The sequence below is a fragment of the Passer domesticus genome, chromosome 21, assembly GCF_036417665.1.
Source record: "Passer domesticus isolate bPasDom1 chromosome 21, bPasDom1.hap1, whole genome shotgun sequence".
In the NCBI taxonomy this organism is placed as follows: domain Eukaryota; kingdom Metazoa; phylum Chordata; class Aves; order Passeriformes; family Passeridae; genus Passer; species Passer domesticus.
In genome coordinates, this window is record NC_087494.1 from 1,355,230 (window position 1) to 1,375,832 (window position 20,603).

Consider the following 20,603-nt stretch of genomic DNA (forward strand, 5'->3'; position numbering starts at 1 on the left):
AGATCTGCAAACTCTTCTAGACAAGAGTGTCTTAAGACGTTTTAAGAAACACTCAGCTTTTCGGGGACAGGAAAAATCAGTTTAAATTAAGCCTAAAAATTAAATTAGGGAAGGACAGAAACAAACTCTGCAAAAATAAAGCTTCTTACCATGCAGCAGCACCCACCCAGCTGTGAGGAACAGAGGGTGAAGCTTTGCTGGCTTCAGGGTGCTCTTATAGACACATCTCAGAGGTGCAACTTCCTCCACCCCAGTCCCTCCTTCCGCTCCCTCTGACCTCAAAACTCACACCTGAGGTGTTTTGTAGCACCTAAACCACAACTGCAATATTGGGACAATTATTTGGGCACGGGGTCAAGAAGAGGGGGGGGGAAAAATCTGCTCCCAGCCATCCCCAAGAACCCAAATGCTCCATCTGGAAGAAGCTCTGCATTTAGAACAAGCCTCCAGCAGCAGCCTCGGGGCATTAACAGCGGGTTAATTAACACCAGCTCCCGCGGAGGAAGGCGAAGCAAGGCCAGGTTTGGGAGCTTTGAGCTGGGAGGGCGAGCAGAGAAAGCCCAGCTCTGCACAAGCCGCTCTGTGTGTCCCAGAGTGGGAGCAGAGCAGCTGCACCCCCAGTCCCAGTGGAGGGAAGGAAGGAGGGAGGGAAGGGGGGTGCCCAGCCCAGGCTGTGCTGACTCGCTCAAGGTCACACAGTCCAGGATTCCCAACCCTCAACTGCTTGCATCGTGCTTCCCCCGAGGAACATCAGGGATTTAATATTCTCTCCACTGCTCGGCACAGAAAGAACAGAGCACTTGGCTTTCAGCAGAGCTGCTCTGGCTGTGGCAGCAGCTGCTGCTTCCTCCTGCCCCCCAAAGCAGCCACCACGTCTCTTTCCAATATTTTAATGAGTCGCTACATCTTACACTCATAATTATAAAAGAATAAGAATCCATAAAAATATTTTCTTTTCATAATACGCACTTAAAATACTCCAGGGCAAGTCAACGTGGTTCATTTGGGTGGGTTTTGTTTGTGTTGTCGTTTTGCCCCTGGCAGAACCCTTGGCTTGAGGGGGGGATGTGCTCCCCTGAGGTGTGATTGCTCAATCCCCCTCCCCAGAACTGCAGTTCCTGTTGCCCAGGTAAATAAAAACCAGGAGAGAGCATTGCTGAGTAGACGGGCAGGGGGACCAGTCACTGACCCGCAGAGAACTGAAGCACAGCCAATTTCAGTGCACATTGGGAAGCTCAGGGAAGGACAGGGGGGTCGGGAGGCGGCACAGAGAACGGAGGGAGGGAGGATTTGCATAAATATCATCCATCTTGTGTTGCAAAAACCCAAATGCTGCTGTGAGCTCTGGAGAGAGGCTCTGGCTGTAGCCAGCTGCCAGTGCTACCTGTTGGCACAACTCTGGGAGAGCGGCCATGAGAGGAAGGATCAGAGGGTGCTGTTACCAGCCCCAGCCACTTCCTCCATCTGCTCTGCAAATTTAAACTTGAAAATAGATATATATAAAAAAAAATACTAGTGTTGCATGCTTCTGTAGACCTCTCTTCAGCTCGCAGGGCTCCAGTGTGGCAGCAGGGCCAGGACACAGAGCAGATCCCCAGGTGAGCAGTAGGTAGTTCTCTTCCCTCACACTCCTGGCTTAAGGCAGCTTCTGATTCGGCTCTTCCGTTTCCAACACAGGCACTGAGCTCTTGCAGGGAAGAGTTTGGGAACTGCACAGGTGCAGTGGAAGAGGAAAAGGATTGGGGAGAGAGAGATGGACACAAACCTCAGCCTCGGGACACAGACCACTGTCCATTGATTCCCAGGAGAGAGGGAGTAGCAGCAAAAAAAGCATTGAACAGCCAGGCTGGAGGAGAGCAGGAGGACGAGCAGCCGAGCAGGGGCAGACCTCCAGCTTGGAAAGTGAGAGAAGGTGGCACTGTCCAAAGGGAAGGTGCCCTCCAGCTTTTCCCCCTGGCCTGGGGGTATCCCCAGCCCGACGTGGGCACTCAGCCCCTTGTGCTCTGGGTTGGACGCTGCCGGGGAGCGGGAGGGCACGGGGCAGGTGAGCTGTCAGTGTCCAGTTTGCAGAGGCTCGTGCTCTCAGAGGTATTCTTGTAGAAAGTGCAGCAGCGTGATTTCGTAGTGCTCTCCTGACTCAGGGCACCGAATACTGTGTCTCTCGTTGGGGTAGATCTGTGCCAGGGCAGACACGGGGCATCGGTCACTCAGCAGGCACAGAACTCCCTCCCCTCAGCCCTGCTCCCTCCACCCAGTCTCCAGCAGGACAAAAAAGTGCCAGGGAAGGTCTGGAGCACCCCTGCCAAATGGGACAGAACAGCTCGTGGAGGAGGAAAGTTCCAGGCCCCGGGGCGGCAGCCCTGCCTGCACATGCCACATCTGCCAGCCGTGGAACAGCCACAGTGCCACCTCCCGGCCTCCTCAGCCCAGCGAGGCGTTCACCGGCCCCAGCATCACAGCAGGATGTGGGGGATGTGCCTCCCTCCCCTCCCATCCCCAGAATACACAGCAGGGAACTTCCTCCAGATTGACGGGACCTTCCCTCCCCACTCCCGTCCCTCCTACCTGCAGCTGGTAAGGTTTTCCAGCCCGGATTAGCTGCGATACCAGGAAGTTGGTGTGAAAAAAGTGCACATTTTCATCCAAAAAGCCATGGAGGATCAGCAAACGATTTGGCCTGGACATGGGGTGAGAGATAAGGAGAGAAACAGGATGAGAAACCAGATGGAAAACACAATGAGGCACCAGATAAAAGCTCTGCAGAGGGTCTGAGCAAAGAGCTTCCAGCTGGACAAACCAAACCCAAGCAAGAGCAGTGCCAGGCCATGGCCACAGGCCTCAAGCCCTCCCTGGCAGGGGGCTGGGGGTGCTGTGCAGAACCCCTCCACTCCTGTGGGACTGAGCAGGGGTGCAGGAGCAGGTCTGGGGCAGGTACTCACTCGTTGGGAAGCTTTTCCACGTGCAGTGCCACCGAGCCAGCCTCGTAGCCCTGCTGGTTGTTCTCGGGCACGTCCATGTAGCGCTCGGTGTAGCCGGTGTCGTAGGCCATCCACACGGTGACAGGGGCACCTGCTATAGCAATCTGTCAAACAGAGAGGTGCCACCACACAGCCTCCATTACTGCCTGCTCAACAGCCTCAGTGTTCCCTGCTTTCCTGGAGAGGCAGCAGAAAGGCTCTGGGCTGTGCTGTCACTCAGATCAGGATTCTCCTTCAGCAATCCCACGCACAACCCAGATTCCTGCTCCTGCTGTTCCTCTTGTGGTCACAGTGGGAAAAATTCCTGCACATCAGCACTAAAGGCCTCCCCTGTGCAAGGAGGAGTTGTGAATGATCCAGAAACTGTGCTGGGCACTTGGGATGGGGAGTAGCACATCAGCATCTGCCTGTATGGCAGACCAAGCCCACCCCAGAGCAATCCTGCTCCAGCCCCACCAAAGATGAGCTGCAGCAGGACACAGGACTGGAGCTGGGAGCTCCAGGCAGGCAGGACAGGGGGGCATTTCCACCCCAAATAAACCAAAAGGCCAATTCCAGCTGCCAAGAAGGACAGAAGCTGCAAGAGCCAAGTGCCCCAAAGGTGCCAGCCCCACGTGCAGGCTCACCTTGAAGACGTTGGGTTTACAGATGAGCCCCATGAGGGACAGAAAGCCCCCATAGGACCAGCCGTGGATGGCGACCCGGCTCAAGTCGATGAACCCGTATTTTTCTGCTACATAATGTAAACCTTCCACCTGGTCCTCTATCTCCACCTGACCCTAAAAGGCAAAAAGGAGACTCATGTTAGTGGATTTGATAAATTTAGAAACTTGAGGCACAAACACTCTCACAGGAAATGACCAGCCACCACCCTTAGGAAGGACAAATGATCAGAGATTCCCCAGCACAAGGAGGATGTTACCATTTGGTTTTTCAGGGCCCCTTCAAATTTGAGGCCTCGCTGGCATGATCCCCTTCCATCAATCACCACCACAGCATAGCCCAGGGATGCCAACGTGTTCAGCCGCAGGTACTTGATGCCTTTGAAGGAGTTGTTCACCAGCTGCACCTGCACAAGGAGGGAGGAAGAGTTCCAGAGCTGAGCAGGTGCCTTCCAGTGCCTTCCTGTGCCAGTGGAGGGTCCTGAGCTGGACACTCACTGAGCTATCAGAGCCATAGAAATCAAACCACATGCTGGAAAAGTCTTCTGAGGTTTGAAGCAGAGGTCAAACACAAAAGGAGGAGGTTTAGATAGGATATTATGAGGAAGTTTTTTGTTGCAATGGTGGTGAAGCCCTGGCACAGGGTTCCCAGAGAAGCTGTGGCTGCCCCATCCCTGGATGTGTTTGAGGCCAGGCTGAATCTCTGAACAATCTAGGATAGTGGAAGGTGGCCCTGCCCATGGCAGAGGTGGCACTGGATGGGCTTTAAGGTCACATCAACTCAAACCATTCCAACCATTCCATGGCTACCCAAAGTCTTGATGCATGACTGACAGAGCAGCCCCAGCCCTGAGCCCAGCATTCCCCTGGGTTCTTACCTGAGGGCCTCCATACACAAAGAGCACCGTGGGATGCTTCTTGCCAGGCTGCACGTCGTGGGGTTTGTAGACCATTCCATAGAGCTCCACGTCCGACTGCGTGCGGAAGTGGAAGATCTCCGGGGGGACGTAGTCTGGGGGACAGCCTGCAGCAGGAGGGTCACACACAGTGCTGAGGGGCTGAGCAGCCTCTGCTCCCACCCCCTGAATCTCTGGGAGGATGTAGTGTGGGAGACAGCCTGAGCAGGAGGGTCACACACAGTGCTGAGGGGCTGAGCAGCCTCTGCTCCCACCCCCTAAACCCCCTGAATCTCTGGGAGGATGTAGTCTGGGGGACAGCCTGCAGCAGGAGGGTCACACACAGTGCTGAGGGGCTGAGCAGCCTCTGCTCCCACCCCCTGAACCAGCCCTGTCCAAAGCTGACTCTGAGCAGGGCTCCTTTTACACCAAACCATGCCAAGGCTTAGCAAAGCCCCTCTCTGTGGGGCACAGCACCACAACAGCAGGGTGGGAGAAGGTAACAACAGGGATGGGACAAAGTGTTTGCAGTAGGGGTTCAGGTGCTGCTGTGAGCTGTACCTAAACCTTTAAAACCTGCAGTGCAGAATGGAGCAGCCACTGTATCCCAGGTACTTGTCCCTTCCCTCTTCAGACAAATCACAAATAAAAAAGAACCCTGAAGTGCTCAAAGCCAGGTTGAACAGGGCTTGGAGCAACCTGGACTAGTGGAAGATGTCCCTGTCCATGGCAGGGCATGATACAGGATGGACTTTAATGCCCATTCTCACCTAAACCATTGAGTGATTCCACAGTAAAACCACATCCTTGTGTGTGTGTCAACTCTGTACTCCCTGGAGCAGGACTTTTGCTCCATGTGTGAAACACATCAAAACCCACAGAACATTTCCTGGGCAAGTGAGAAATATCTCTCCCACAAGATAACATGATTGACCTTCCCTCAGACCCCTGCCCTCCCCACCACTCTTGGCTGCTGCTGGGAGGCCCCACTGGCCCATTCTCCAGGACTTACTGGCTGCCTCCATCATGCTGGCCCAAAACTTGGGCTGCTTGTGGAGTGGGTCGTCGTCAGAGCCGCTGAGCTTGTAGATGTGCACACAGGGAGGAGTGCTCACACTGCTGTAGTGGCTGATGAACATGTCAAAGTTCTGCCAGGGAACAAGGAGGGTCAGGGGATGAGGTCCTGCACTGCCCACGTCTGAAGCAGCACTCAGGACTCGTTACTGGCACGAGCCATTGCCATTGCCAGTTAGGATCCCTGTCAGGCAGGAGATGGGAATCCAAGGAACAACCGACCTGGCTCATGGAGCAGCTGTGGGAGAAGCCTGGAGTGGTGAGGCGCACGACCTCCCCGGGAGACTCGTAGCTGACCACGTAGAGGTGGTGCTCCAGCGGGGTGTCCTTCGTGCCTTGGAAATACACCAGCTTGGTGGCCTCGTTGACCCAGATCTGTGCCAGGAGAGAGGCCTCAGGGACAGGCAGGGACGAGCTCTGCTCCCCTGCCAGCCCAGAACACACACAGACCGTGACAGGGCTGCTCAGGGGCCAGAGAACACACACAGCACTTGGGAGAGCTGCAGACAACACAATGCAGTGACAGACAGCAGTCCTCAGCCCTTTTGTTAAAGACTCAAAACATTTGCCTATTAATGGGCATAAAAAGCTGGGCTTTGTTCCCTGCAGGTTAACAGGAAGCCATCCTCTTAACAAGAAAAATTCTGTGCTTACATGACATCTTACAGAACCACGGAATCATTCAGAAAATCAAAAAACCCCTCCAAGATCAACCATGAACCCAGCAGCACCGTGTTCACCACTAACCCACATCCCCATGTGCCACATCCACACCCTCCTGACCACTTCTGGGGTGGTGACTCCCCACTGCCCTGGACAGCCTGTCCCAGTGCCTGATCGCCTTTCCAGTGAAGCCATTTCCTCCATCTCCAGCCTAAATCCCCCTGGAGCAACGTGAGGCTGTTTCCTGTGCTCCTGCCCCTTGTTACCTGGGAGAAGAGCCCAACCCTCACGTGCCACAGCCAGGATTGTAAAGGTACAGGTACCTTTTTTCCAGCCATCATGGTAATGAATTCCCATTCGTGGGAGGACCAGTCTAACAGCTCTCAGCACCAAACTTTGGGACACATTAAAATAGGTTTTACTGTCCAGATAAAGCTGTTTCTAAAAACCACCCAGTCAGGCAGGAACAGAGGCGACAGCTTTTAAATCCTGCATTGATCCAGCAACAGTAACTGAACTGTTTTTCCACCTTACATTTTCCAAATGCTATTTCTGGCTAACCCACAGTTTGAAGACCCCTGTGAACAGCAAAGGGAAAAACATCCAACTCAATTGGCCAGGAAAACCAGGCAGAGCCCTGTGGAGCAACAAATGCATCAAAATAATTGCTGCTAACACAATTTTAGCTATAACACATGCAGGGAAGAGCTGTGGCCAAAATCAACAGCATGTACAGTGAGAATCCACATGGGGAGGGACAGCAGGTTAATTGCAGATTGAGGAAAAGCAGCAGAAACCAAAGGCTTGGAGCCGTTGGTCTTTTAAAAAGCGAGAAGTGAAAATCCAGATTAATTGGAAATGAACAGACAAGGTCTTTATTTTGACAGAATCACCTGGGAGTGTTAAAGATCAGAGTCAGAGTTAATTCCTGAAGCAAAAACGAAACTAGGTTTCTACAAGATTAATAAAAATTCATTTCTGGCTGTTCTGCAAGCGACAACAGACACAGCTTCTCCATATTCCAAATTGCTTTCTATTCCCCAGCTGCCTTGTTCCTAAAGGCTCTGTTGAGGGATCAGCTGGAGACCAAGAGTTCACTCTGAGTGCCAGGACACATTTCCACATTGCAAGAACTCATTGGAGTTAAAATGCCTTAGCAAAGGCAGCAATCCCCAGCTTCTCCACAAAATGGTTCTTTGTTGCTCTTAAACCTCAGACTTGTGTCCTTTTTTATGGCCTGACCCACTCCTGGGATTTACCTAAGGAGCAATCTGAAGTCTGATTAAGAAGGCAATCAGATCCATGTGCACTGGCCTACAGCACTTCTGGGGAAAGCAGAGGCAGCAATAAAAACAGCAACAAAATGAAGCTTAAGCAGTTCTAGCAGGTCCCAAGCGTAAGGGAGGACTCAGGCCAGGACTGGGGGCAGACAATGCAGAGCTGAGCACTGCAAGAGAATAAAAATAACCCCTACCTTGGATCCGTGCCTCGCCAGCACCTCCCACTCCCCACCAGTCAGGGCAATCTCCTCCTTGATGGGACATTTGAAATCATCTACGAGAGAGACCACGAGCATAAATCACTGCCCTCCCCAAAAGACAGCAGGAGGGGAGCTCCCAGGGCTGCAGCCCTTACCCTCACTGTGGACACAGGGCTGCACCCAGTCGTGGCTGCCTGGCTTCAGGATTGCTGTCACCCTGTAGAGGTGACAGAACCCCGTTTTGCACTCGTTGGCTCGGATAAAGCAGAGCTCTTCCTCCTCCCCCTCCGGCTGGATGAAAGGATAGAAGATGTCATGGACCTGCCACACAAGATGAGAAACCTGTGAGTGATTTGCTTTATCAAACCCCTGATTCAACACCAAATTTGGGACTGAGTAGCAAAGCTGCCATAGCAAGGACTTAACTGGACACCCAATCAACATGAGAATGGTTAACTGAGGGGAGGAAGGGGCAGCCTGTGCTCTCCTCCCAGCCCCGAGCCTCTTACATTTATCCACACATCAGTGGTTTCTTCATAGATCACAAATGGCTGGACATTTTCTGGCACAGTTTTGGCAAATTCAGCACGCTGCTCCTCATTTTCTGGGACTGGAATAAAGAGTGCTGGAGGCAGAAGGACTAGCTGGAGCCTCTGCTGAGGTCTGTCTAGGAACATAGCCCAGGCACTGGGGAAAGAAGTCGAAGGTGAATGTCAGTACCACAGAATAGAGGTCCCTTTCCAACACTCAGAACATGCATCCCTTTCTTCCCCCCGCTGCCAGAAAGGATTTGGGCATCTGAATGCAAAGCTTTTCTCATCACTGCTGCTTTCTAATCCCCTGGAAGCTGTGCCAACACACACGTACTGCCAGACAGCTCTGGTATTTCACAGGGGTATCGCTCAGGCGAGATGTCTGACAGATTTGCCAGTGCCTGTTCCAAGGGAGCACTGCTAACACAGCCCTGTCTCCAGAATGGAACTCCTCCTTGGACACCCCTCCAGCAGGAAGCACTGTTTGTGCTCCAGCTCAAGTGATCACCCTCCAAGAGCTCTGTCTGCAGCCTCCTCCTCGTGTTCTGGCAGGGAGAGGCACAGACCCAACACGAGTGCCAGGGGAAGGAGCTGCTTCAGTCCCAGCCCTGCTCCCCTCCAAGGAGAGTCCCTGGAAGTGCTGCTGCACTGCAGGATCTCAGCATGACAGATGGCAAAGCACAGCCACCCCAAGGCCCGTGAGTGCATCCAGGGGAGTTTCATCATGAAAGACAGATTTGAAAAGAGCCAGTTCTCCCCCAGCACCGCAGGATTTCAGGAACTGAGATATTCAGCACATTTAGATAAGCTCTGGTGCAGAACATCACAATCACCTCTGGGATTACCTGCTGGAAAGCTCTCTAAATTTCCTTTCCAGAGCAGAAAATTAATGATGAGTTACAGAATGCCACCTTCAAAGACAGCCAAGTCACCTTAACTTAATCCGCACACACACCAGTTAACAGCCAAGCTTGGGAGGGGGAAAAATTAAGAACTTTAAAATTTCAATCAGATTGGGGTGAATTCTGTAACTCTTCAGGCAAGACTGTGTATCCCATTTGCAGCAATAGCCAGCCCCAGAGCAATCCTTCTCTTTGGACATGCTGCATGAAGGATGTGGCACCACAGACCCTGCCCCTGTCCTGTGACTCAGGCTTTGATGACAAACTGTGCCAACGAGCAAAGATAAAACTGACCACAGAACATCCCCATTTTCAGCAGGAAACACACTGTACCTGTGTCAAACAACTTCAGCTCCCAGGACTGCCCACTTACTGTATCAATGTCATTTAACTCTGGTTGTGACAAACCCCAGCCTGTCACTCTGCTCTGCTTCACTCCTACTTTTAGGATGTTACAGCACTGAAGAAGCCAAATATTCATTTGCCATTTCTGCCACTCAGGGCTTTAAAACCAGGTCATGAACAGCAGAAGCATGCTGAGGATCTGCAACCAGAGGAGCCCTTGGGAAAGTTATTTTGGGAGGAAAATGGACTTACTATTTGCCATCCCGGGTCCATCCAGCACGGGCAATGTACTCCACAGTGGGAAACAAGGCAGCAAAGGGTTGCACCAGCTCTTTGTCCTGAGCACACACAATCTGCAGCAAAACCAAGGCCCAACATCAAATCAGAGCACCAGAGCTCATCACCTTCTCCCAGGGAAGCTCAGGGAGATGGCAGAACAAGGAAGTTTAGCTACTGGCATCAGCAAAGGTCAGGTCAGGAGAAGCAAGCCTTGCTACAAAGAGCAGGAAGGGAAAAACAGGCATCAAAGCAAAATGATTTTGGCATTCAGCCACAGAAAAGGACACAGGCAGGGACTGAAGCCTCAGATTAGACCTGGCTCCAGCCCTCCTGTCTCTGCATGGTGCACCAGGCAAGCCCCACTTTCCCCTTCCCTCCACATTCCCAGCTGAATCTTCCCCAGAATGATTCTTGTCAGCATTTGAAGTCTTTCTGCTTCTTGGATAAACACATTAGAGATCCAGCTATTACAAGAGAATAAAAAACCCAGACTAACAGTATTTAGGATTTCTTTGTGACCTTGTTTTAATTCTGTGGAGCTTCAAAAACCTTCCTGTGCAATGTTCCTTTCTGAGTTATCACTTACCTTACCCTTGCTGTCTGTTTTAAATTCTGCCAGTTTCAATGTAATCTTGGGGTTTTTGCTGCCTGCAGAGAAGAAGTGAAAAATCACCAAATGATCAAGTTGAACATTCTGTGGTTACACAAAATACAACTTCTAAAGGAGAACTGCCCCTGGTCCTACTGAAATGGTGCTGTGTGAATTTACAAATATCAAATATGTATGTGAGCAAACACCAGAGTCATTCTGGGAATGGGAACAGTTTGCTTTGCCTTCCCTAGCTGGCTGTGCGTGTTCCCAGGAGGGAGAGGAAAGATGGGATTCAAAAAGTATTCCACAATATGCCACCAGATATATTCCACTTCCTCAGCAATCCTTTCATTTAGGGCTGGGATTTCAAGTTCAGCCTTTCTTGCAGCAGGTTTTGGGATTGGAGAGTCAATTAGGTCTTAACTTTTACAACCTGTTTCTACATCCCAGTAAGTGCCCAGATTAATGATGCAAAGTTTATAGCCCCAATTCCACTGCTGATTCCAGCAGGAGTGCAGAGCTGCCTCAGCAGCTCCACGTGTTTCACCCACCTGTCCTGGGGTACCGATAGGAATCTGTTTTTCTCTCCTCCAAGGCAGGTGAAGGAACATGAATTATCTCCACCTCTGACTCATCCACTTCCTCATACAAGATCCGCAGTGTTTTCAAATCCTCTGAACCTGGGACAGAGAGCAGGAATGTTTACAACAGCGTTTCCTGCTGTTCCTGGCTTGCCTGGAGCACTGGTGCAGAGGGAACACCTGTTCAGCCCCAGCTCTTAGTGACCCCCTGCAAACACCCCACAGTTATCATCCCCTCAGTGCTTTGTTCCTTCAGGTGATCTCCCCAGGAACAGCCCAAAGGCAAACCATGCTCAGAAGCTCATTCCCAGCCAGAGGCAGCAGTCACAGCGCCAGGATTTGATGAGCAGAACAGTGACTGACCTTCTGTGGACGCTGTGGGACACCACCAATAGCCCGTGAACCGATCAAACTCCTCCTGAATGACAAAAGTGGCTACTCCAGCAGACTTGGGGTCATCCAGAACATTGGATAAGCCTGCAGAGGAACAAAGGCGACACAGCATTTGCATTTTGCCTTTACATCTCCTTGGAAAATGCTGACCCAAAAGATAAATGCACTTGTAAGAAATGAGCCAGGAATGTGGGTATTGCAGGCCAGATTCCTCAGCAGGAATTCCCTCTGGGGTGGAGGAAGCCCCACACCTTTATGGCAGTAGGTCATGCGCCTCTCCTCGCCCGTCTCGATGTTTGCCACCCACAGGTCGTTGTTGTTAATGAAGGAGAAGAAGGCTGGGTCAGCAGGGCAGATTTTGGGATCCATCCGTGGCCCTGTGCACTGAGTCTTGATCTCCAGAGGCTTCATTGGAGACACCTGAGGCAAGAGACACACACACAGAGCTGGGTGCCACGAAAAGCCTCAATCAGAGACACAGCACAGCCCAGGGGATGATGGCAAATGTGGCCCTGACAGCACAAGAGCAGCCACCATAACCAAAGGGGTGAAGATGTGGAGATGAGGAGCCACAGAGATGCTCCAAGGCTGAAGCCCCTCTGGAGCCAGGCTGGGAGAGCTGGGAATGTTCACTGGAGGAGACCTCAGAGCTCCCTGCAGTGCATGAAAGGCTCCAGGAGAACCTCCTGTGAGGGTGGGGAGCCCAGAGTAGCTGGGGCTGCCCCTGGATCCCTGGCAGTGTTCAACACCAGGCTGGATGGGGCTTGGAGCACCCTGGGATAGTGGAAGATGTCCCTGCCATGGCAGGGGGTGACACTGGGATGGGCTTTAAGGTCCCTTCCACCCCAATCCAGCCTGGGATTCCACGTGCAGCCATCTCCACTCCAAACCATCAAGCCCTTTTGAGGCGAGTCCATGAAATCCCTGAACTCACCATGAACCCATTCTTGCCCCCATCTCGACAATGGAAGAGGCTGTTGCTGGCCTGGAAGAGGAACAGGCCACTCTCACTGTGGAAGTCATAGGATGTTATCCCAAAGACACCCAGTCTCTTGCGTTCCCTCAGGAGCTCCTCCTCTCTGGAATACATCCCGTGGTGAGGGGTTGCCTGGAATTGAAGAAAATATCTGAAAGGATTTGCAAGGAGAGCAATGCACACAGGAGTGCTCTGAGCCTGTCACAACCCCCAGCTCAAACAGGCAGCAGTGTCAGGGTACAGGTCCCAATTCCTGTACTCCAGGCTACACCTGTGGGGTCCAGGAGGCCTAAAACCCCCCCACATCCCCCAAATTTCCCTCTACAGGAGGGCTGAGCTGTGAATCTCTCAGTTCTACAGTTGGCACTTCAGCATGAAGTGAGAACAGCTGCACTTGCTCTGCTTATGCAAATCAGATGTAACCAATTAACTTAATGACGTTATCTGCAGCCTTCACAAACAGTTTCCATGTCAGACACTGCAAACAAAAGTTCTTCCGGGATCTTGAATTACCCTGGAGAGAACTCGCAGCCCAAATGGGGTCAGGAGAGATAAATTCTGTTCCAGGAACTTTTTAAGTAGGGCTGAAAAGACCAACACCCTCCAGTGCTGTCAGTGACAAAGGACATGAAGATACTGAAACCAGGGAGGGGAAAGTTCCCTCCCTTCCTGCTGCACTCACAACAGTGTAAGGCAGAAGCAGCAATTTAAACTCAACTTTCCCAGCTTTTTTAAAAGCAGGAAGGATGACAGACACCACACAGATGTCCCCACCACAGCATCACCCAATTTCCCCAGGCTCTTCCCACTCTGGCTTACCTGAAAGTGATCCAGCATCTGTTTCCAGGACAAGAGCAGCAAGGCCTCCTTCCGTACCTTTTTGGGAATCTCTGAGTAAAGAAGGGAATTCTCTCTGCTACCATATGGCATTCCTATGGGAGGACAAAAGCATCATCCTACTTAAGATGAACTAGCCAGGACAAAGAGGCCCATGAGCAAATTCAAACACTCTGCAAACAGGGGCTGGGGCTGCCCAGAGACCTTCACCCACATTCCTTCCCAAGCAGCTCCCAGATCAATCCCAGAATAACATCTAGACCACTTAGATATTGATTAGTTTGGATTTTTCCTAAGCAAGATTTAACACTACCCCACCTCTCCAGAATGTTTTGGGTCCAGCTTTCCCCTCTGTGCCTGTCCTCCCATGCTCCAGATCCACTCTAAGAGCACCACTCCCTGAATGGGTGACTCAACATTACTTTCCACATTTCTCATACAGAAATTTGCTACAGGGACCTGATTCAGGCCAAGGCAGCAGCATGCAAGGGGGGAAGGAAAAGGCTGGAAGCTCCAGAGAGCCCATTCAAATGTGAAACAGTATCCTACAGAGTCAAAAGACCTTGTCATTTTACATAAGCCTTTGACTGTGGTTATCAAATGAGCTCCTGGCCTTCATCCAACTTCCAAAACAACCATCAAATATCCTGATGTGTGATTTTGACAGTTTCCACAAAAACAAAGACCACGAACTTGCCCTCTACTTATGCTGCAGAGACTCCCTGGATCAGAAATTCACACAGGGATCTGTGCCCTGATACTGCCTACTCTGCACATGTTCCGGGCAGAACAGAGAGATTTCTGAGCTGGCTGACCCAGCAGTAGTTACTTCAAATTAAAACTGAAATATTAATAAGTGCTCAGGAAGCAGAGCAATATGTGAAGATCTAATCCTCAGAGATCCAGGAACACCAAAGTGCTGAGCATGTGGTGTTTAACATAAGCAGCATCTGCCACGATACAACACAAAACTCTGTGGGGATGGCCCAGGAATGATTGAGGATGGCCATACAGGAAAAACTGCAGAGAGGAGCAAATGACTCTGGACACACATGTCTGACACTCAGGCAACTGTGACCTGGACTTCCCCTTCTGTTAGAACTTTCTCCAGTGACCTCAGGCTGACTACAATCAATTGGCATTTACAAGGAAAATATTGCCTTCCTCCCCAAAAGACAGTTTACTTTGCTTCCAAATGAAATATTCAACCCTACAGCAAAGTTCATCAGGACTCTCCATCCACTCCACAGTTTTATTTAAACACTTTAAAATGTTATTTCATGCTGGGGCAGTAACAGCACATTGAGTTAAACACTTGTGAACTTACAGGCTGCCCAGAGAAGCTGTGGCTGCCCCATCCCTGGGAGTGTCCATTTATTATGGCAGAAGAATCAGCATTTAAATCAGCATTTACCCTTCATTAGGGACATCTGAGAAGAGGTACCCTGGGATTACCTGGCTGATGCTGATCTTAGCTGAGGGATTAATCTGCTCTAAAGCCTGTGCAATTCCTTAAGGAAGGAAAAGGCACTCGTGTATCCTCATTCCTGGTTCTGGCTCCTGGAACAGTCACACCCTGGCAGAACACTAACCACCCAGTAGCTGGTTTGGTTGCCATTTCATACAACAGAACATTAAAAAAAATTTAAAATGAGCCACTTAGTTCTTTAATCATCTAGATCAAAACCAGTATCAAAGTGAAGTGGAAATACATTCAGCTTTAAATCAAGCCTCACTGCTCAGACTTGACAAGAAAAATATGCCAGTTCTGGATCCTGCCCTTCAGAGCAGCACTTGTGTCCCAAGAATTTATGAGAACTACACAAATCAAATCCTGGCACACAGGAGCTGCTTGGTGACAACACAAATCAGTCCCTCAAATTCAGCATCCTACAGTGACCTACACTCAAAACCTGGAAAAAGAAGGAAGAACAGCAGGGTCACTTCAGGGCAGCAGTAACTGCACAGAGTTGCACATCTGGCAAATTTTTGTACTGGCCCAGTAATGATCAGTTCATGCCCCAAAGCACAACAAACTCTTTATAGTCTATAAAGCTTCCCATGTTACCAGCCACAAAATAATGCAGTTACTAAAATCCAACAACTCTGTCACTAATTGCATCGTGCTCCATCTGTAACAAGGGACCTGCACAGCACAGAATTCTGCTTTCAGTCCCACTGAAGGAGAGGGATATTTCCCTGCAAATGCCAGGAACAGCTCATTCCCACCTCAATTTTCTTCCCTGCTCTTGAAAACATCTACCTTCATGATACCTAATAAAGCAGGAGACACCACCACCCTGCCATTAATATGTTGCAACATGTAATTAGTCATTACTGACAGCGAATTTCTTGGAAAGTCAGTCTGGTTAATGAAGCAACTAAATCCCATTTCTCCCAAGCTACAGAGGCACGGGGTAGTCCCTTGTCTTGCCCCATCCCCTGCGTGACAGGACACAGAAGTGCTGGCAGGCCAACACTTCCCCTTGTCACTGATCTCTGTGTCTGAGTCCCTGCTCAGCCCCAGGCTTTGCGGAAGGTCCTGCAGCCCTTGAGCCACGTTCCCCAATCTCAGTTCCCAAATCTCACAGAGGGAGATCCCTCCCATGCCAACCCTTCCCTTCCCTTGCCTGCTGGGTTTGGAAGAGCCCCACGTTCCCCTGGATGCTGGCACGAGGCTTACCCAGGTAATAGAGGCGGTGAGAGTGCGGGCTGGACTCCTCTGTTTTCCGGACAAACTGGAAATCATGGGGAGCTTTGTTCACTATCATGCCCGAGTACTTCCTGCTGCTGTGAATAATGTCACGCAGCCCATCCCAAGAATGCTTTTGCACCTGGAATTGGGAAGGCACATCCTCCATCTCGACCACTTCGGAGCTGTCTGAGAGCGTGTCCACTGCAGTCATCCTCGCTTCCCCTTCAGAACTGGGCAAAAAACTGAGGGAGGAGTAGAGGGAGAGAAGTGAGCCTTAAAATCAAGCAGGTGCTCCTTAAACTACAGATCCTGGGATTCTCTGCACTCAAGGATTCCATGTTAAACACATTGAAAGAAATGTCCATCTCCCATCCCATACGGAATCTCGTAAATGAAGATATTGACCTCAGAGAACTCCCTCTCCCAGGGCTGGCTCTAGAAGAAGCTGTTAAAGGAAGCTCAAGCAGCAGATTCTGGTGCAGACAACAAGCAGCTTGACTCAAAGGAAAACCACTCCAGGAATTTGGACGGATATGTCATCAAAGCTATGACCTATCACAAAGGCACAAAAACTCCTGCCCTGTGAGACCACAGAAGTGGAATCCATTCCTATCCCAAAGGAAAACCTGCCCTTCTCTTGGGGAGAGAGGTTCAGAGGAAAGCACAGCAGTTCACTTACCTGAGGAGACACTGAGGCCTGGAATGATGCAAGAGAGATGGAAAATCAGGGGAAAAAAAGTGCAACTGCTTTGCTAAGAGAGAAAAGGCAGCAGGAGCAGACCCTGGTTGTATCCTGAGAAATGTGGCACACATTCCTCAGAGATTTCCAAGTGAGCAGGTGTGGAAGGAGAGGACAAGAACCGCCTCCACATTAACACAAATGTTAATTTGAGGTGAGGTGGACCCACAGACTTGCCCAAGGTCAGTGATGTCATCCACTGCAAAGCAGGAATGAGCTGAGGACTAGGGAAACCTGTTTCTGACACCCCACTTGAGAAGGAGGATGTCCCTCCAAGAGGACATTTGAGGGGTTTTGGAGGTACCTGAAAGAACATTACAGAGAATTTCAGAAGAACTTCAGTTTATTGGACAAAATTAGGCTGGATAATTTTGCTCCAAGGAGACAGAATCAGCCTTGTGCAAGGGCTGAAAATGTAACATCTCCTCAGACTCCTAAGTCCCAAAATTGTACAAAATGTACCAAAAGTAACACAAGAAAGCTCCTAAAATAATTCTGTAGGTACTCCTGGTACCTACTGCCCAGCAGTAAATCCACAGCTTGAAAATGGATAAAGAGGAGAATTTTCCAATCAAAGGCAGGCAGGAAGCCCAAGAGAAACCACAAAAGAGATGTGGGATGTTTTAAGACTGTGTGTCTGTGGCCTCTGCCTGTATCCAGGCTCTCCACTGCAGCAGCTAAAATCACAGCTGAAGGCAGAAGTGCTGCCTGTCAGAAGCACATGACAGAAAGACCATGAAAATCCATAAACTGAGTGCAATTCTCCCAACCCCATCCCACTGCAGGTCAACTCAGCCAGTTAAACACTCTGGCTTTAGCTCACAAAGCCTGGCCCTTGGGTAACTCTCACCCAGCTGATGAATCCATCTCACTCACCCAGGCTGGCTCCCCACAAGTGAAAGTTTAACCTTTAAATCAGCCCACAAATGTGATGCTGGTACCTGTCCCCAGCTGAACTGGAGCCTGGAGTCCCTTCCAAAACATACTGCCATGATTTTAGCATGTGAACAGCACAGCTCTAAGCTTGGCACTGCTCTCATCCTGGTGATTTGGACACAGAATGGAGTGGGGAAGTGGATAAGCAAAGCAGCCACCACACAGAGGTGGGAGTGTTGGAATTACCACTGGAGCTTGGTGGACTCTCACAAAATCACAGAATGGTTTGAACTGGAAGCAACCTTAACGATCATCTAATTCCAAACCCCTGCCATGGGCAGGGATACCTCCCACTAGAAGGGAAAAAATAACTTCTAAAATTTAGGTCCTGGCATGATACAGAGTAAAAGGAAACTCAGATTTCTGCCTCTGTCACTACAGCCACCTCTGGAAAAAGTCATAGGCAGTATTTGGCAACACTGTGTACATAAGTAAATAAGTACATGCAGTAACTTATCTCAGAGTAGATTTTGGGATTACATTACTCAAACGTGAGCTGGATCAAGACACCAGTTATTAACCACCTTAAGACAGGCAGCAATAGCACACAGAAGATTTCCACCTTGCTGGAGAAGCCCTGTCCCTTCTGCCCCACGCTGAGGCAGGGACTGAGATGACTCAGAGCTGCAACACTGCTCTCTCCACTCCCAAAAACATGCAGCTGCCCCTTGGGGGTCTTTTAATGCCATCTGTGCCCTGTCAGGTGAGGTGGGTGAGCCACCAAGCCCTCCTCTGGGGGAAGGTGTTAGTCTGGAGGGGACAACAAGCACAGGTGGGAAATGAGAAGCCAGAAAAAACTGCAAAGCTCGATGTTGGAAGTGAGTGAAACAAGTTATTGGCCTGAGTCACTTCCTGACTCACAGATCCTGACACAGAGCTCCCCGGGCAGGACTGTACAGATGGGATTTCTCAGAAGCCTCCCTCGGTGCAGAGGTGGCTGCTGCTCTGTCCCACAGCACACAGAGGCCACACGGGGCCTGGACATACCTTCTCCAACTTCCTGCAGTCTCGTTTTCCAGACGAACCCTCTTTATCTTCTGCATTAACTACTCAGAGAGCTGGGCAGGACAGGAAACTGGGGAGGAAGAGGGGAGAAAGGAGATTTCATACAACTGCTGGGTAAAAGCATCTTCCACAGGTCACATTTCCAGCTGAGCGGGGAGGCACAAATAAATCCTTGGGTTTTATTCCTTGGTCCAAATCTGTTCTGTCAGCACAGCCTGGGTTTGAACAGCCCTGATAAATGTGAGAGACTTCATCTGAACAACAAGACCCAGTGAACTGTGTGGTGTGCCTCGTTCCTCCCCAGAAAATTCTTCTTAAAATCCAAGAATCTTGAGCACTGAACCTTTCTGTCATCCCCTTCCCCAAATCCTGGAATTCTTGCAAGTATCAGGTACTAAAAACTGATAAAACAGAGGTCTGGTCCATCCGCTTAGAGGGAAGAGTCAAACAAAGGACACACCATAAGGAGCCAGCCAGAGTGCCACAGTCCCACCTGGGACATAAAAACCACATTTATCTTCCAAGCCTGAATGCTGCTTCCCTGTGCCTCAGCCTGCTGCCACGAGGAACCCTGGCTGCCCACACTAACTGCTCTCCAGGAGCACAGCAAGGTGCTTCACTGCTCTCCTGTCTCCCCAGCACAAAGGTCTTTAGCTCTGAATCACAGACACACTCAAGACCCGCCACTGCCTTTTGTCGAGGCTGCTGCCCTCCCCAAAGAGCCATTTCTCCACCCAAAGCGCACTCACAGGGGACCAGGAGAGACAAAGGCTCACAAAGAAACTCCTCTGCTGCAGAGGGGAGCACAGAGGGAGGAAGCAGCAGCGTTCAGCAGTCTAAGGGCAGTTTTGGATGCAGGCAGGAAGGGCAGCAGGAGCGATGCTCAGGAATGCTGAGTAACCTGGTCTGATCTCCCAGCTGAGCCTGCCTGGAGCACGGCTTGGACCAGAGACCTCCCCAGGTCCTGCCAGGCTCGGCTGCTCTGTGGTTTTAATGACTCTGAGGGACATCCTAACCCTCTTTGCACCCAGCCCAGAGCACACATTTCACACGGGGAAGGAACAGAAAAATCTTGAACCAGTAAAAAAAAAAAACTGAGCAAAATACACAAAAGAGATCAGGAACCAGCGTGAATCATCCGGGAAGAGCCAACAGAACACAGGAACAGAGTCACCTACAGGAGCCCTTACAACGTGTCCCCGTGGTGGCCAGGAGCTTTAAGATCTCCAAAAATTAAAGCAGCCGAGGGTGGGATAAGCCGGTGGAGATTTCCCCAGAGAGGGATGAGCTCTGGCCAAGGCTGCCAGCAGCCCGTGTCCCTCTGCAGCTCCCGGCGGGAGCTCTGCCCTTGGTGCAGAGGAAAGGCCGGGATTCGGGGCAGCAGGAGAGGGGGAATCCGCGGCGACGGAGCAGCCTGTGCCCCCATCTCCCTCCCTGCTGCCACGGCTCCTTCCCGTGCGAGGGGAGCCAGCAGCCCCTCACCCAGCCGGGGGGGACTCGGGACCCCGCTCCGAGGGCAGGGCCCCCCATCACCCCACCCAGGAGCAGCCTGTGGGGGCAGCGAGCTGCAAACCACCGCCAGGGCCGGGCCTGCGGCCAGCAAACGCCTCCCCGGGGCACGGAGAGGCCGCCGCCACCGCCAGCGGGGAAAGAACCCACGGAAGGGGCGAGCCCCGCACCCCCCGGGCACCCCCAGGCCGGGGCAGCGGGGATGCGGCCCGCGGAGCGCGGCCCGCCCGGCCCGGCCGCCCCTCACGGGCGCGGGCCGCACCCAGCCCTGCCCGTGCCGGGGCGGGACCCTCGCTCCCCGCCATCCCCTCCCCTCGCCGCCCTCCTCACTCACCGTGCCGGGCGGGGGCGGCTCCTGCGCGGGAGGGAGGGAGGGCGGGGGAGGGAGGGGGCGGCGGCGGCTCCGTCAGCGCCGCTCCATGTCCCGGGCGCGGGGCAGCCCCGGAAACGGGGGCGCGGGGGCGGCGGCGGCCACGGCGCGACCTCTCACCCGGCGGCGGAAGCGGCGGGAGCGCGGGCGGGCGGCGC

General features: G+C 51.7%; 1 protein-coding gene across 1 annotated transcript; it reads right to left on the reverse strand.

Moving 5' to 3' along the window:
* Nucleotides 1-874: 874 nt before the first annotated feature.
* DPP9 (dipeptidyl peptidase 9) lies at nucleotides 875-20,533 on the reverse strand. Its single transcript, XM_064396418.1, has 21 exons — nucleotides 20,410-20,533; nucleotides 18,549-18,636; nucleotides 15,875-16,128; nucleotides 13,174-13,286; nucleotides 12,313-12,486; nucleotides 11,630-11,798; nucleotides 11,349-11,462; nucleotides 10,956-11,084; nucleotides 10,399-10,460; nucleotides 9,786-9,886; nucleotides 8,263-8,440; nucleotides 7,909-8,074; nucleotides 7,748-7,827; nucleotides 5,833-5,985; nucleotides 5,549-5,684; nucleotides 4,519-4,664; nucleotides 3,901-4,047; nucleotides 3,605-3,757; nucleotides 2,940-3,082; nucleotides 2,566-2,677; nucleotides 875-2,175 (listed from the first exon to the last, which is right to left on the reverse strand). The coding sequence occupies exons 2-21, from the start codon at nucleotides 18,602-18,604 to the stop codon at nucleotides 2,083-2,085; spliced, it is 2,679 nt and encodes an 892-aa protein (XP_064252488.1). The 5' UTR covers nucleotides 18,605-18,636; nucleotides 20,410-20,533; the 3' UTR covers nucleotides 875-2,082.
* Between the last annotated feature and the right edge of the window lie 70 nt (nucleotides 20,534-20,603).